Source organism: Python bivittatus, unplaced genomic scaffold, assembly GCF_059951505.1.
Source record: "Python bivittatus isolate LINGU-HERP-01145 unplaced genomic scaffold, Pbiv_v1 ctg000050_np1212, whole genome shotgun sequence".
Taxonomy (NCBI): domain Eukaryota; kingdom Metazoa; phylum Chordata; class Lepidosauria; order Squamata; family Pythonidae; genus Python; species Python bivittatus.
The window spans coordinates 8598684-8614326 of NW_028277033.1; the positions used below are offsets into that span (position 1 = coordinate 8598684).

The window sequence follows — 15643 nt, forward strand, 5'->3', positions numbered from 1 at the left end:
TGATCACAAGAACGGTGAGCAAAAATCCCAGAACCATACAGGGGGACCTAGTGAATGACCTGGAGAGAGCTGGGACCAAAGTAACAAAGGCTACCATCAGTAACACACTACGCCACCAGGGACTCAAATCCTGCAGTGCCAGATGTGTCCCCCTGCTTAAGCCAGTACATGTCTGGGCCCATCTGAAGTTTCCTAGAGAGCATTTGGATGATCCAGAAGAGGATTGGGAGAATGTTATATGGTCAGATGAAACCGAAGTAGAATGTTTTGGTCTAAACTCAACTTGTCGTGTTTGGAGGAGAGAGAATGCTGAGTTGCATCCAAAGAACACCATACCTACTGTGCAGCATGGGGGTGGAAACATCATGCTTTGGGGCTGTTTTTCTGCAAAGGGACCAGGACGACTGATCCGCGTAAAGGAAAGAATGAATGGGGCCATGTATCGTGAGATTTGGAGTGAACACCTCCTTCCATCAGCAAGGGCATTGAAGATGAAACGTGGCTGGGTCTTTCAGCATGACAATGATCCCAAACACACCACCCGGGCAATGAAGGAGTGGCTTCGTAAGAAGCATTTCAAGGTCCTGGAGTGGCCTAGCCAGTCTCCAGATCTCAACCCCATGGAAAACCTTTGGAGGGAGTTGAAAGTCCGTGTTGCCCAGCAACAGCCCCAAAACATCACTGCTCTAGAGGAGATCTGCATGGAGGAATGGGCCAAAATACCAGCAACAGTTTGTGAAAACCTTGTGAAGACTTACAGAAAACGTTTGACCTCTGTCATTGCCAACAGAGGATATATAACAAAGTATTGAGATGAACTTTTGATATTGACCAAATACTTATTTTCCACCATGATTTGCAAATAAATTCTTTAAAAATCAGACAATGTGATTTTCTGGATTTTTTCCCCATTTTGTCTCTCATAGTTGAGGTATACCTATGATGAAAATTACAGGCCTCTCTCATCTTTTTAAGTGGGAGAACTTGCACAATTGGTGGCTGACTAAATACTTTTTTGCCCCACTGTATAGCTTGTACAAACGCCTGCTTCATTTTTACAACAGATGAGGCTCTTTCTGTTGCTTTGAACATATTCCACTTAGAATGACTGCATTGTAAACAGCTCTTTTCTCTTAAATTCCACTCAGGTGGTATTTATATTATAAAAATAAAACAATTTCTGTTCTAGTAAAAGAAACAGAAAACACAGCAAAAGACGTAGACCTTCTGTTGTACTTGGTCTCTTAGTGAGACAGACACCATTATTCATGCAGGAAACAACTGCTTACTGTGAACATTGTAAGTGTCTGGTTCTTCCTTCCTCTTTCTTTCTTTGGCTTCATATGTGATGGATGCTATTGAATCTGACAGTTATGGAAAGATGGTAGAGAAGCGTATAGTGTGAAAAACCACAGACTTAATGTTGTTCTCTATTAAATCACCCAAGAACAACATGGTTTGTTATGCTCGATGAGACTCACCGCACAAAACCCGTTAGAAATTTGATCAAAGCCTTTGAGAACAACCACTTGCTTTAGAAAAGCAAATGCTGCCTTTGGCAGCAAAGCATAAAGCTGGGCAACTTTTGCAAATGTTTTGTAAAGGTTCACAAGAGCATTCTGAAGTGAGAGTGATGGCAAGTCCCTTCGTTCACTTACCTGATAGGCTCTAATCAACGACTGGACCGCCAGATGATCTTCAACCAGCTTCTCGGCTTTACCAGGTGCTTTAGTCAGCCCATGGCTTTGGATAAGTGATGTTTTGCTTTCTGAAAGGTCTGGCAAAGGTGACTGAAAGGGTTGTCCCGGAAGAGCCTTAGCAGTAGCATTACGGAAAAATAAATCCCAAGACTAAACAAGACAGTAGGAGGCAGGAGGATGGGAGAGAGAGGAGTGAGAAATGGTTATCTTAGACCCAGCAGGTTTTAAAACAACATAATGCTGACCCCAGACTCAAGCCCTCATTCTTTGGTTCCTTTTTCCTGCTGCCGTATGCAAAACCTCCCATTCAGGTCTTCATGTACATCCTGTTATCATCCCTGCTGAAAAACCGAAGGCAGTAATTGCAAATGCCATGTTATACTTGGATTCAACAACTAGAATCAGAAACAAGCAATGGATTTATATAGTTATCTTTCCTCTCTCCTCCCCAGTGAGGCATTTAAATCCTGTCTTCTCTTCATAGTGATTTCCTACATTGCTAATATTAATAAATAAAATAGGAGATTTTGTGATGGCTCTCTTATTAATTTTATCCCCTCCTGTTTTGTGCGCTTTTATAGTTTTTATTGTAATCGTTTTGATGTATTTATTCTTTTTAATTGTTGTATGCCACCCAAGGTCCCTTCGTGTGAGATGGGTGACTATATAAATATGATAAATAAAAAAATAAATACAAAATGGGGTAAGCTGTGATTGGCTGATCCATGGTTTGCTGAACAATTCACAACAGGCTGGGCTCTCATAATGCTAGGCCAAAATGTAATAAATCGTGAACCACAGACTAGCCAACTACATTGAAACCTAGCATGTTGAATGAACCAAGGCCATGTGGTTAGTGTATGGTTCAACTGGCTGAATTAACCACGGTCCGGGTAATCAAATTTCTCTAAAGAAGTTTGCCATTGAGTATTTTTGCTTATCCACTAGCAAACTCTCCATCTTCTAGAAAAATAACGAGATATAGATTTGTTAGATAATGATACTATATTTCCATTTCATTCATATAAATGTGAAAGTCTTCCTCAAATGAAGATCAACTCCTGGTGACTTCATGGATAGATAGTTCCATGTTGTCCTCAGTAGTGCTTTCATCCAAGATGTTTTCCAAGTTCTAAACCTACAGCCCTTGAGGTCTCTGAGGCTCAATCCTGCTTAGCTTTCATGTGCAGACAAGATCAGCCCCTGCTGAGAGAAGACACCCTGGAATCACATTTGACTCCTGGGAACAGCATCTCTGCAACTCCCTTGGCAGCACAATGGAAGTGGTTTGCATTGTCTTCCTCCTGGATATTTTTTCAACTTCCCAGTCTACCATCAGCCTGAAGACTTCTTGATTATCTCTTTTCAAGAACTAATCGGGGCCAATTGAGATAGCCAAAGACAAGTGCTTTTTAAGTGGGGTTGTTGTTTTTTTTGGACAAGTACTTTTTAAATGCTGCCACCTGTTTAAGCAAGCAGATGTTTGCACAACATACGTGCACTTCCTTAGTTTAACCATGATGCACTCAATTAACTGAACTATGAATGAATTCCCTGCCTGTGTAATAGAATAAATAACTCAGTTTGTATGACTTACAAATCCTCAACTAAATGAGCAAAAAGTCATTATCTGTTGAATCAACAAGGAAACATTTGTTGCCCCACAAGAGATCACATTCTGACTTAAAAAAATTATTCCAGTAGCATTGTAGATTTACAAAAGACAAAGAGAGCACAAGACACACTATAGATAACTTACTGTAGATATCGTACAGGGCTAGAACTCAGAACTGGTGAGATGTGTGGCATTTTTTCTTGTTTCTAGAGACTAGAATTTGGTGAGCCACCCCCTCCCACTACATAGCTTTAAAAGTTTGCTGACCATCCTCTTAAACAGGGAAATATTTTTCCCCTTTCCTCTCCCAATACTGTACCCTCCCCTCCGAATTCTGTCCTGTGATGTCTAGAGTCCCATGACGCCCTCTTTGGTAAGGGAAGAATACATCATATTGTGGGTCCTACATTATGGGGGTAAAACAACGTACATAACTTTGGAGCTAAAGAGAAGTTCTCAAATCTGGAAAGCTTGAAAACTACTGAATTAAACCTTATACAAAAGGCTCCAAAGACCCCCTTCTGTTGGGATTGACAGGCGAGGTGTGATACAAATCCCATATAAGCAAACTCCATTTTTTTTCTCCACTGCCCCTTAGTGGGCAAGGAAAACCTCTGACCCAGAGGGTGAATACAGCCCACCTGGATTACCCATCTGGCCTGCCAAACATTTCTCTCTTCCTCCCTCTCCCAGGACAGAGAAAGGAGAAGGAGCTTCTCTTTGATTAATAGCATACTAGAAGAAAGTCAGTTCATCTTCACCCCAGCTAACTCAGCAAAGGGGCAGAGAAAAGCAGTCCTTCCTTTCAGCAGTCCATCTGAGTTCTTCCTCCCTTGATGCAGAGTAACTATCTTAATCTACTCAGAGGGATGCTGGAGAAGCACCCAGCTTCCCCATGGGGACAGGCCTTCTCCTTTTCCTTGTCACCATCCAGTCCACGTCATCAAACAGCTTCAGAATATTGCTATTATTTGTTATGATCCAGGATGTGGGTGAAACCTAATGCATTATGTTGTAGGAGGAGAGCTGTGTTAGTTCATGGGGCAAAAAAAGTACCTTGTTAATTGACAAGGTATTTGTCATCTGTCTCACATATAACCTGCATGCATGTAACAAACCTGTCTTCCCCTCCCTTCCCCTTCCTCCAATTTAAATCCTACATCAGTCTAGCCACTCTTTGCATCTGATGAAGTGCTGAGCTCATGAAAGCATACACCTTTCAATAATAGTTATTAGTCAGAAAAGGTGCAACCAGACTCCTCCTGATTTAATGCATTATAGTAGCTTACATTTTATGAATAATCTTAAGAGTGAAACAATATGCCATTAACTGAGCAATCAGCAAGCACATGAAGACAGAAGAACGAATTCTTTTAAACAGTGAGTTTTAAATATAAGCGATTGTCTGTCATTATGGGACATATTAATGTAGATCGCTACATCCATAAGACTTCAATTTAATTTATTATAAAAGCCAGTGCTCAGAATGGCGCCAAGAAAAAGTTATTTGCATGGTTTTAAGTAACCTCTTTCTTACTACTTGGTGGTGTTCCCTAGCCCTTGCATTCCTAGTAGCTGTATTTCTAAACGTTATTGTTACTGGGCATTATAATTGCATTAAGGAAACAAAGCCAAGCAACCTTCACCACGCTAGGTAAACAGAATCAAGAAAGCTGTGGCACAGTCATGGAAGACTGGCTGCATATTGGGAAGATGACAACAGACAGAAATTCCATAGGCATCCAAGCATTTTTTTCAATTAATCTTGTGATAGCAATAACTGAATCTTGTCAAACCTCTTCCCTGTGATATATAGTCCTGACACCATTCCATGAGTAGAAATAATACCTTTCTCAGAGCGTCTGACATGTCATTCCCCTACCTGCTTCAGATGCTAGTTTGCCCTGGTGGAACAGAGGACAGCTACAGTGGAGGAAGGAAAAAGCACACTGGGTCTTAAAAGCTGACCCAAAGGATTAACTGGGAAAGATACAGTTTCCAGGCAATTACTGTTGAAATCTAAACGTGTTTAATTTTTTCCACTGCTTCCTGGTGGAATGTTTAGGATTTGCAGTTTTAGTAAGTATCAAAAGACTACTGCATTGTACTATGCTTTTAACATTACTGGCACATATTGTATATTAGATAAAACACCCACTTCCACAGTTAGCCATACATTCACCCTACCTTAATGAACACTGCAATCAAATGATCATTAAGGTGGCCTGTCTGGCTATTACAATCTGTATGAAGAGGCCAGTTGTAGCTCATCCAAGGTGAAGAGGTGCAGAAGAGAGTTAACATGAAAAAGGCTTTTTCAGTTAACTTCTATAGGTTTTCCAGCATGGATGAATTTTTCCCAGATTCTCTCAGGGCACTGTTCAACTACATCAGATTACAGAGATTGTCACAATTCCCCAGGACATACTTCTTGGGCAAAGACTTTTCAAAATCCTTGTTCCGTCTGCATTATTATATTTGATTGTATTTCTTTTTCCTGCTGAGCCTATTTTATCCCATTTTTATGTAACAGATTCTTTATTGTTTTTAATCAATGCTGTCCTTTGGAAAGTAACTTCACAAAAAGTCCAAAAATTGCACAGTAGAATATACTTGTTACACTCCTCAAAAAATAAGGCCTGATGCAAACATAATGCTGGCCATATTTTTAAAAATAATATATCTGTGACATCATGTTTAAACTCAGGTGTTAGCACCTGTCCTGAGAGTTTAGCATGGCCATGCATTAGGTGCCAACATCCCACTGAAAAAAGATCTTAAACAGGATGTTGATTGTGTGGAATGTTGCATGAGTATCCCATCTTTTTCAGAAAAAAGTCCCAGGCTTATGTTTAAGCAAGCCTGCATGGGATGAAGCTGTAGACATGACTGTTATCCTTTTCACATTACTGCTGTGTTGAGAGTGGAGAGAATATAACATTTGATCTGTAGAGATTCAGTCACTGCAAAATATTTCTTCTTAATGTACATATGTTCATGGAATTCTCCCCAGAAGATGCCTCTCTCAAAAGTTAGAAAAGTTTATTTTACAATATTCTAGATTACTTAAGATGGAATCCATACAAATTTGTTGAATGCTTACCTGTACAACTTCTAAGGTCAATTCCTGCATTTTGTGAACCCAAGCACTGATAAAAAAATCCCATGGAAAAGTGCAACTATAGGCCATACCCAGTGGCTAATAAAAATACAAAACTAAATTCTGTAAGAAAAGCATAAGCTATTAAGCAACAGTGTTAATTATACTTGCACTCTGCTTTGAGAGAAAGAGATTCCAACCAGTGCTAGCAATGCTGGGCTTTTCCATTCACTGCAGGGCCCTGTTTTGCTTGGTTTCATATAAAAGTTTCTTTTTTCATATAGATTCAAGACCCTAACCTATGTGCTGATATCCTCAACCAATCTAAGAGCTTAGACTAGTGTTTCTCAACCTTGACAAGGTTGTGGACTTTAAGATGTGTGGACTTCAACTCCCAGAATTCCCCAGCCAGCATGGGGAAACTGAGAAACTAAGAAACTGGCTTAGACTTTGTGAAAGAGAGCAGCTCATCCATGAAGCTCCAAATGATTAAAGTTTTCCCCTGAACCAGTTAGACTTGTAGCTATGCCACACTTGGGCAATAATGCAGCACGAGAACTCCTAACTTAATTAACAAATTATGTACAAATAAAGTTCCTTTCCATCTATCCTTCCATCCAAAGCAGATCATCATGCACAGCATTTACATGTTAGATTTCATGATAAGATAATCATAATATAATTATAATATTACAAGAGGAATACAAAAGCCTAATAATTGCTGATGTTCCCCTAATAATTAAAGCTTCACCCCTGAACACATAAAGGAGTTTCTCATCTGAATAGATGGGTTTTAATTCTGAGTAAACTGGGTGCACACACAGTACTGAGAAGAAACAGGGAGAAGTACAAATACCAATTTTAATATTTTTAAATGTGGAAGTATCCTAACACGTTTTGGATATATAAATCTTACCTTATGCACGCTGTTTGGGTCTTCAAGCCATGCGTAATACATTTCTTCAACATAGCTTGAATTACTCCCACTCAAGAATGGTTCTTTGACTCCAGGGGAAACATAAGGCCGACTTGGCAGAAATGCTTTCTTGTTTATATTTTTCTTCACCAAGGAAGAAATGCCACAACATTTCAGAGTATCAGCGAGCAACCGCAAGTGACTCATATTTCATAGATGAGGAACTATTTAAAAGGAAAAACAGAAAACAGACAACACATGATGGGTACCTTACAATAAAAGACACACTATGTTCTAAGAGATTTTGTACTGAGAACAAAGAACTTTGTTCTGGTGGAAAAAGCCAATTCCTAGGAAATACTTTGCTGCAAAAGTTATTGATTCTAACAAGAATTATGTGTGCAGCTTCCTACAAGGCAGGAAAGCTATATTTGAAATCTAAATTTGTTGGTGTTCTCAGAATGCAGTGCTGCCATTAGTCCTGTTAAATGCCTATTTTTGTCTCCATAAATATTAAAGTGAGTGTAAAGTGAGTCCACTTGTTGAGTCTTCCTTCCAAAAACAGGGCAAGCTCAACCAAGCTTGGTCAGAATCAGCAAGACAGTGGATGGAGCATCCCAACACAAGGGCCACCCCTTTTGAATGAGCATGCATTGACACAGGTACAAAATGACACAGGCTTGCACTGCAACCCTCTGTTTACCTTCTTGCCAAATTTGTCACCCAACCATCTCCTCACGCAGACAGCAGTGTCTCAAAACCCACATTTATCTGAATCCACTTTCCCAAATGATTTTCCTAGGACTCCACTTTAAGTACTGGAGAAATCACCAGTGTAAGTCATTCAAGACACCGATGATTCAATTTGAATGTCCATCCTTGTGTTCAAAACTCTGGCAGAAAATAAAGGACAACAGATCCTTTATCCACCCCGGTGTCACAGAGAATTGCCTTCTAAATATCCTCAAAGATTAAGGTTCCTGATAAAGGATCTGTTGTCCTTGATTTTCAACTGCAGCTGTCCATTTCCAACACTGCTTTGTGCATTTCTGCCCACATTTTTGTAAACACTTGTCCACTGTTCTGCCAAAAGTCTTAAAGGCAGTTTGAGGAAAAGGGGTTCAAAATTAATTATTAAAAAATATACACAATCCTCAAAGGCTTCATTCTCACCACACTATGGCAGCAAATCTTGTCTTCCAAATGCCTGTGATTTGCTTAGCGTACTGTGTGACCCTGGCCACTCTCATGTACAGAAACTTGTAGTTTATACATTGTTATGGCTTAGTGTAATGTATAAACCCAGCTTATCTACTTATTTTTGGTTCATTGAACAAACCAGAATTCACAAGGTTTGCACAAGTTCCTGCACCATAAACTACAGTTTATAAACAGTAATGATTTCGTTTTATATACGCATGATTTGGCTTAGTCAATAACAAGGTATAAGATAAAGTGCAACAATGCGATTTGTAAGCATTTGGGAAATCAGCAAAAATTGGGGGCAATATCTTTCTACCTATAAAAAAAGACACCTTGGATAAAAGCCACTGAAATTAACTCTTCATGATATTATTTGCACGATATATTCATTACCTCATTCTGTACCCAAAGCAACAGTTTCATGCTAACTCATTCTGATTCCACAAAATATAACTGAAAGTCTTAGGGAAAAAATCCTGGTGATACTCACAATGGGACAAAAACTGATACCACTGTGCTCCAAGACCTAAAACTATCATCCCGAAATACAAAGGCAGCAGTGGGACAATGAATGTATTTCCACAACCTGCCAAGAGTAGTTTTGGGCAGTGTCTCAGCAATCTTTGCACCATTCAGCACCCTCTTTGATTTACTGTGAAGAACAACAAAAAATGTGGTGGATCTGGTCAGGCTTGGATCCACTGCACATGGGCGGGCGAGAGGGGACAGGCTAATCCTTCCTCAGTTTCTTTGCTTTCAAAAACAAGCCATTTTAAGGGTTCCATTCCTGAACTGAATGCATTGGCAATAAATTGCAAATAGAATACAGTAATTAAATGTACAGTGAAGCATGTGGTTGGGAAAAAAGCTACCTTGAGTAGTAGCAGTGGCATCTGTTAAGAAATTGTGATAATACTGAGACATGTACGATACTGTGGTGACAAGCCTGATATTGCACAATTACATACTTACAGGTCTGTAAGTCACATTTTCAAGATGACATCATCAGGTACATCATCATATCCCCCTCATAAAACTACAATGTGAGTTGTTTTATTTTGATGTAGTACTAGGTGTGAACTGAGCCCTGCAGTCATCTATAAAGTACACTTTCTGTCTTAGTGTATAGTATAAACCCACCCAACTGTGGTTGATACAATAAATCACAATTAAATACACCATGACTTAGCACGTCTATGCATAAACTTATAAACTTATTTACCTCTATGCATTCACAAGGAAATGGACATACTGTTTTTGAGAATGGTGGATTCACGTATTTCGTGCACACCAAGAAATTCCTCTATGTACAACTCTACAACTGATCAGACAAATGTACATGGATAATTACATTTAGTATTTGCTTAGGGATACAAAGTAAGCCATAACATCTAAGTGTTTGTGTTATGCAGCAGTATATACCAAACAAAGTGAACACATACACTGGCACACAAAGAGAGTGATTTATTTTAAATTTACAGAGATGTTTGAACCCTTAATAAATTTATTGCCTCCCTGTCTAGAGAATTACTTTGCAAATCATCAGTCCATATACCTAAGTCCAGCCTAATATTTATTAATTGACTGATTATGTGCCATCAATTTTTGTCGACTCTTAGTGACCACACAGATAGATTTTCTCCATAACAATCTGTCCCTAACCTGGTCTTTCAGGTGTTCCAACGGTGCACTCATCACCACTGTAGCTGAGCCTACGGACCTTGCTACTGGTTGTCTTCTTCTTCTCTTTCCTTCCACCTTTCCCAGCATTAGAGCTTTCTTCAGAGACCTAGGTCTTCATACAATGTGTCCGCAGTAGGATAATTTGAGCCATTTGTGCCACCAGTGAGAACTCTGGGTTGATTTGTTTGATGATCCATTTGTTGTTTTCTTCGCTGTCCATGGTATTCACAGGAGTCTTCTCCAACACCAAAGTTCAAAGGAGTCAATACTCTTCCTATCCTGCTTCTTTTAAGTCCAATTTTCACTTCCATAGAGTGTCACAGGGAATACCATGCTTTGTACAATTCTGATCTTTGTAAATATAGACACACCATGGCATTTGAATATTGTTTCCGAGGCCTTCATAGCTGCTCTACTACGTGCTAGTCTGTAGTGCATTGCTCAACTGCTTGTTCCTTTACTGTTGATAGTTGATCTTAAAAGGCAGAACTTATCTATCAGTTCGATATCTTCATTGTCAATTCTAAGGCTGGTTGTTCTACCTGTTGTTATTAGTTTATATTTATACAAAATTACAATTCCAAATTTCAGAAGAGCCTTATTTTTAGCCCATTTTAATGCACTCCATGCAACAGTCATGAACATTTTTAAAAATTCCTTATGCAGCTAGATTTTGCCATTGTGGTAATGGAGCAATCAAAACCACAGCCCGTGTTTTCATACAGTCATTTTTACATGGACATCCACATTTATCTCACAACCCCATTAATAACCAAATTCTCAGGGCCCTCAGATTTGTTTACCTTGAATGACTCTCTGACAAAATAATACATTGCCTTAAATGCTGCAAAATGTTGCTTTACAGTCTGTAAAATTCAGCAAGCTAATGTTTGGGTTCTTCTTACTGCTATACCATTAACCCAAAGGTGTCCAAAGGATATGGTTGAAAAGTCAAGATGGGAGCTGTGAAAGGCAAAGCTCCAATGGTGCTGTCATAGCCCGCAACTTCACTTCTTTTTACCATAAGCTGCTGACATCCCTGCTCTGTGCCTTTTTTGTTTTACAACTGGTTGGTCAGTGGCCATACCAAAGAATATCTGGCTGTCTATCTACCTACCTACCTGCCTGCCTGCCTGCCTTTTCACCATCTGCAAATGAAGAATGTTTTAATTAAATACAGATTTGTTGTTCTTTCAACGACAGTATTTATAATGCTTGAAAACTGCTCTGCTCAGATGCGTATCCGGAAAGGCAGACTATTTACTGTGGTGATGATGATAAGACCTTTATCAGCTCTTTCCTCCTGTGTTTCCTTTAACATGCACTGGCACATCCACCAAGAGATGATTCAGGAAGGAAATGCGGCGCTTGGAACGGCTGGTCCACCCGCACAAACCCCCGAAGTGCTTGGAAGCACGGCCACCGCGGAAACGTGGCCAGGCCTGGGCATCTTTTCCAGCCGTGACTCCACGACTCCTCATCCTCAGCGTCCTCTCTTGGGCCCGCAACCCCCAGCCCTGGACAACCAGCCCCCAGCCCTCAACCGGCCATCTCCCCCCACCCCCCACGAGTCGCAGGGTCTTCTGGAGTCAGTGGACCGCGGTGGGGCGATGGCTGGGAGATGCTCGGAGGACGCCTGGATGGAACCAGGGCCCTAGCTCCTCTTCCTCCTGCAAGGGCCCCTCCAAAGCGAAGCAGCCCCCCACCCACCAGCCCTTCGCTCCCCTCGTCCCATCCAGAAGCGCTTGCAAGGGGAAAGCATCCCCCGGGAGAGGCGAGAAGGCGGGGCTCGGTTGCCGTGGAAACCCAAGCTTCCCCGGGAGCCGCGCAACGATCCCCCCGCGGTGGGGAGGGAGGGGCCGGTTGCCGTGGAGACGAGCGTCCGCGCGGGCAGAGGGCGGGTCGCCCTAACGGCCGCGCTCAGTTGCCATAGCAACGCGGTCGGAGGAAAGCAGGGCTGCCTGCCTCGCGGCCTAGGTCACCCCCGGGCGCGGGCACGCGAGGCTCGGTTGCCGTGGGAGCCGGGCCGCCCCCCCTTCCCGCGCCCCGCGAGGCCGAGTCCCCGAGAACGCCGCGCCCCGCCAGTGGGGACGGCCGGGGGAGAGGCCTACCTGCCCGCCTGCCTGCCCGCCAGGGAGCTGCTGTCCGCGCGCCGAGCGGTGCTGGAGCGGCCGCGCATGCGCGCCGGCTCGAGGGCGGGCGCAGGTGGGCCGCCGAGCGGGCGCCCGCGGGCAGGGCTTGACTCTTGCAGAGTTTGCTCCGCCAAGTGCCCCTTCCTTGCCTCCTGCAAGCTGCGGTGGCCGGCGCTAAAGAACAGTAAGCAGCAGGCAGTCTTGGTTCTTGAGGTTACTGCAGGAAAGGAAACCAGGGCAAGGAGAGAGGGCGGGTTCGCTCTCAAGGTTATTTTGGGGGGTGACCATCTAATGCCACCCTAGCAATAGAATCAAAGGGAAACCTTTTCCACTTCATGCACGGATATCCCTCTGTCTAAGGGGGGGAAATGCTGCCTCTTCTCTGCCCGGGTATTCGGCAACGGGACTGCCATCGGGCATCGCCCAGCGACCTCTTCCGCTTCTGTCGCCCCTCCGGATGGCGCTGCGCTGGTGCCTGCCTTGCTGTGATTCATGGAGGAGTGGCGCAACCCCCAGCAAAGGGCTCCCATCTGTGGAGTGGATCGAGATTGGCACCTCCTCAACGTGCATCACAATTTGGGCTGAGGTTGGAAGGCCGTGAGGATGGAGCAAACGGTCCCTTGACCTAGAAAGACTCAAAGAAAATGAGGCGGTTATAATTCATTCCGTTGAGCGAGTGGGCCGCAAAAATTGCTTTCCCGAGGTCACGCTAGCTGCAGCGACAAGGGGATTTCAAAAGACGCAGCAGGGGAATCTTTGTACTCTTTCAGGGTTCCTGAAATGTGGCAGAGAATTCAAAATAAGAAACACGTATGTTTCTAAATGTTGGAAGGGGACATTTATGGTCTCCTTTTCTGGAACAGCAACCATCGTCATGGAACTTATGGATGACTTCCAACAAGGGGAAAGCTGGCCGAGAAATACATCCTGGAAGAATATCATTCTGGAGAAATGCTATTGGGCACAACTATACCAGTTTTCGTGTGTTGATGAGTAAGGTCCTGAAATCACATTAATCAGACTCCCTGTCTTTTGAGGGCTTTGATCTTTACATATCCCTGGTGATTTTCAGGACCCTGATCAATGATACGATTCTGTAAAGCATCATGAGTAACTGCAGCACCCTTCAGGAGAAGGCTGTTCTCTCATTACTCATCACAGCCAGGGGACACAGTACTGCTGGGCTGCAAATGTGAAATTGCCCTTCTAGAGGCTTCCCATTGGCCCTCTCAGGTAGTCTCCAGCATCATTTGGATTCAAATATTGGTGTTTGGAGCAGTTTTTGTTTGCTGAAATGAAAAGGGCCATGGCAGCGGTCTATGAAAAGGAATGCGTCAGTTACTGTTTTGTTTGCTGCACAACACAGCCATGATGAGTATAAAATGAATTCTAAGTCCCTTTTAGACAGTATCTGCAACCAGACTCATCTCCAACTTTGTTCATAGAAAGTAACATTTTGTTCGTGGGGGCTGCATAATGCAACAGATGATGGTCGCCTGTGTGCACAAAAATATAAACAACTTTTCCACTGCCCCTTCTTTCAGTCATTTAAATATGCAACTCCCAAGAATGTTTCTCTGCTTTACTTTTCACCTCCTTGACAAGCTGCCAAGGTGTGATTGTCCTGGATAAGATGCTGTCATTATGTCTCTGCAAACATGTTGTCTTCCCCACCAACACCAACATGCAAGCAGGGACATGGTGAAAATTTGGCTGTGAGAACAGCAGTGGCAGCAACATGGGTACAGAAAATTTCAAGAGCAAACATTTCTAAGTTGGTCTGATGTGATGCCAGAACTCTACTCCTGTTCCTGAATTACCAAAGAATGTGTGTGTTTTAGATAAAAATGGAGTCAGAACCAGGTAACAAATGCTTTTTCCAAAATGAGAGATGCCCACTCTTCTTTCTTCATGCCAGCAATCCCAGGGACAATTTTAAATGCAACCTAAGAGAGTGTCAAGTGGAATGTCCTCAGCAGAGACTGTCGAATCATGATTGACAGAGATTCTGGATTTAGTTCTGCTTTGTTATTAAAAGAGAGCCAGTTTGGCATAGTGGTGAAACTGGGAGACTGTGAGTTCTGGCCCTGTGCCTCTGATTTGTTGGTATATTTGTCCATCAAACTGAAAATAGGTAGTGAGGCAGAGGTTGATGAGGTCCATGATTCTGGGTATTTCGATCTGGGTGCATTTGGTTAGGTCAGGTGTGTTGTGTGGTACTGCTGATATGGATTCTTTCGCTAGTTCTGGGTTTATGGATGTAAAGAGTGCTGTGGCATCAAATGAGACCATAATTTCATCTTCATCTATGTGTACATCTTTGATTTTCTGGAGGCACTGATGGGATCACCACTGTCAGGACTCATAGCAGAGATTGTAATGCAATGCCTAGAAACTATACCACTTCCACACATACAACCTAAAATATATATCCGGTATGTAGACGACACCTGTGTTATAATAAAAAAGGAACAACTAGAGAAGACACACGAAACCACCACCAACATCTTCAAAGGAATAAAATTCACCAGAGAGGAAGAAAACAACAACATGCTTCCCTTCCTGGATATCCTCATCAGCAGAGGAAACAACAGCAGATTAGAAACCCAAGTCTATCAGAAGACAACCCACACTAATCAAGTACTCCATTACCAAAGTAACAACCCAACCTCCCACAAGAGGAGCTGGGTAAGAACATTATTCAAACGAGCAGAAATGCATTGCAGCAACCCAGAACAGCAGAAAAAGGAAACAGACCACCTATACAACATCTTCCAACAAAATGGATACCCACGCAACTTTATCAAAAAGTGCCTGACCACTCAACCTACTACAACACAACCAACACAAGCTATGAAAAGGATCACACTGCCATACATCAGAAACATCTCAGAAACTACCAACAGACTATTACAGCCACATGGCATCTCCGTAGCACACAAACCAACTAAAGCCCTCCATAACACCTTAAGTCAACCAAAAGACCCAGTAGCCCAAGAAAAAAAAAATCAGGAGTCATCTACAACACAGCGTAAGGACTGTAACAGCCACTATGTAGGACAGACAGGCAGAAGGCTAGGAGAGCACATCCATGAACACCAACCAGCAGTCAGAAGACATGATGAAGACTCCTTAATCTCACAACACATGGACACTTAACCATAGTTTCAACTGGGAAACTGTCAGCATCTTAGACCAAGCTAAATCCAAAAATGCAAGGGAATTCTTGGAAGCTTGGTATTCAGACAAAGCAGACATCAACAGGCACATAGAAATAAACAACATCTACACACT

The 15643-nt window shown here is 42.4% G+C and overlaps 1 protein-coding gene across 1 annotated transcript in view; it reads right to left on the minus strand.

Moving 5' to 3' along the window:
* OGDHL (oxoglutarate dehydrogenase L) overlaps nt 1-12408 on the minus strand; it is a 50078-nt gene extending 37670 nt beyond the window's left edge. Inside the window, exons 1-3 of the mRNA XM_088129453.1 lie at nt 12329-12408; nt 7332-7555; nt 1659-1850 (exon numbers count right to left, since the gene is read on the minus strand). Coding sequence (XP_087985579.1) covers nt 1659-1850; nt 7332-7538 — 399 coding nt within the window. The 5' untranslated portion in view covers nt 7539-7555; nt 12329-12408. The remainder of the gene's footprint in view (nt 1-1658; nt 1851-7331; nt 7556-12328) is intronic.
* Between the last annotated feature and the right edge of the window lie 3235 nt (nt 12409-15643).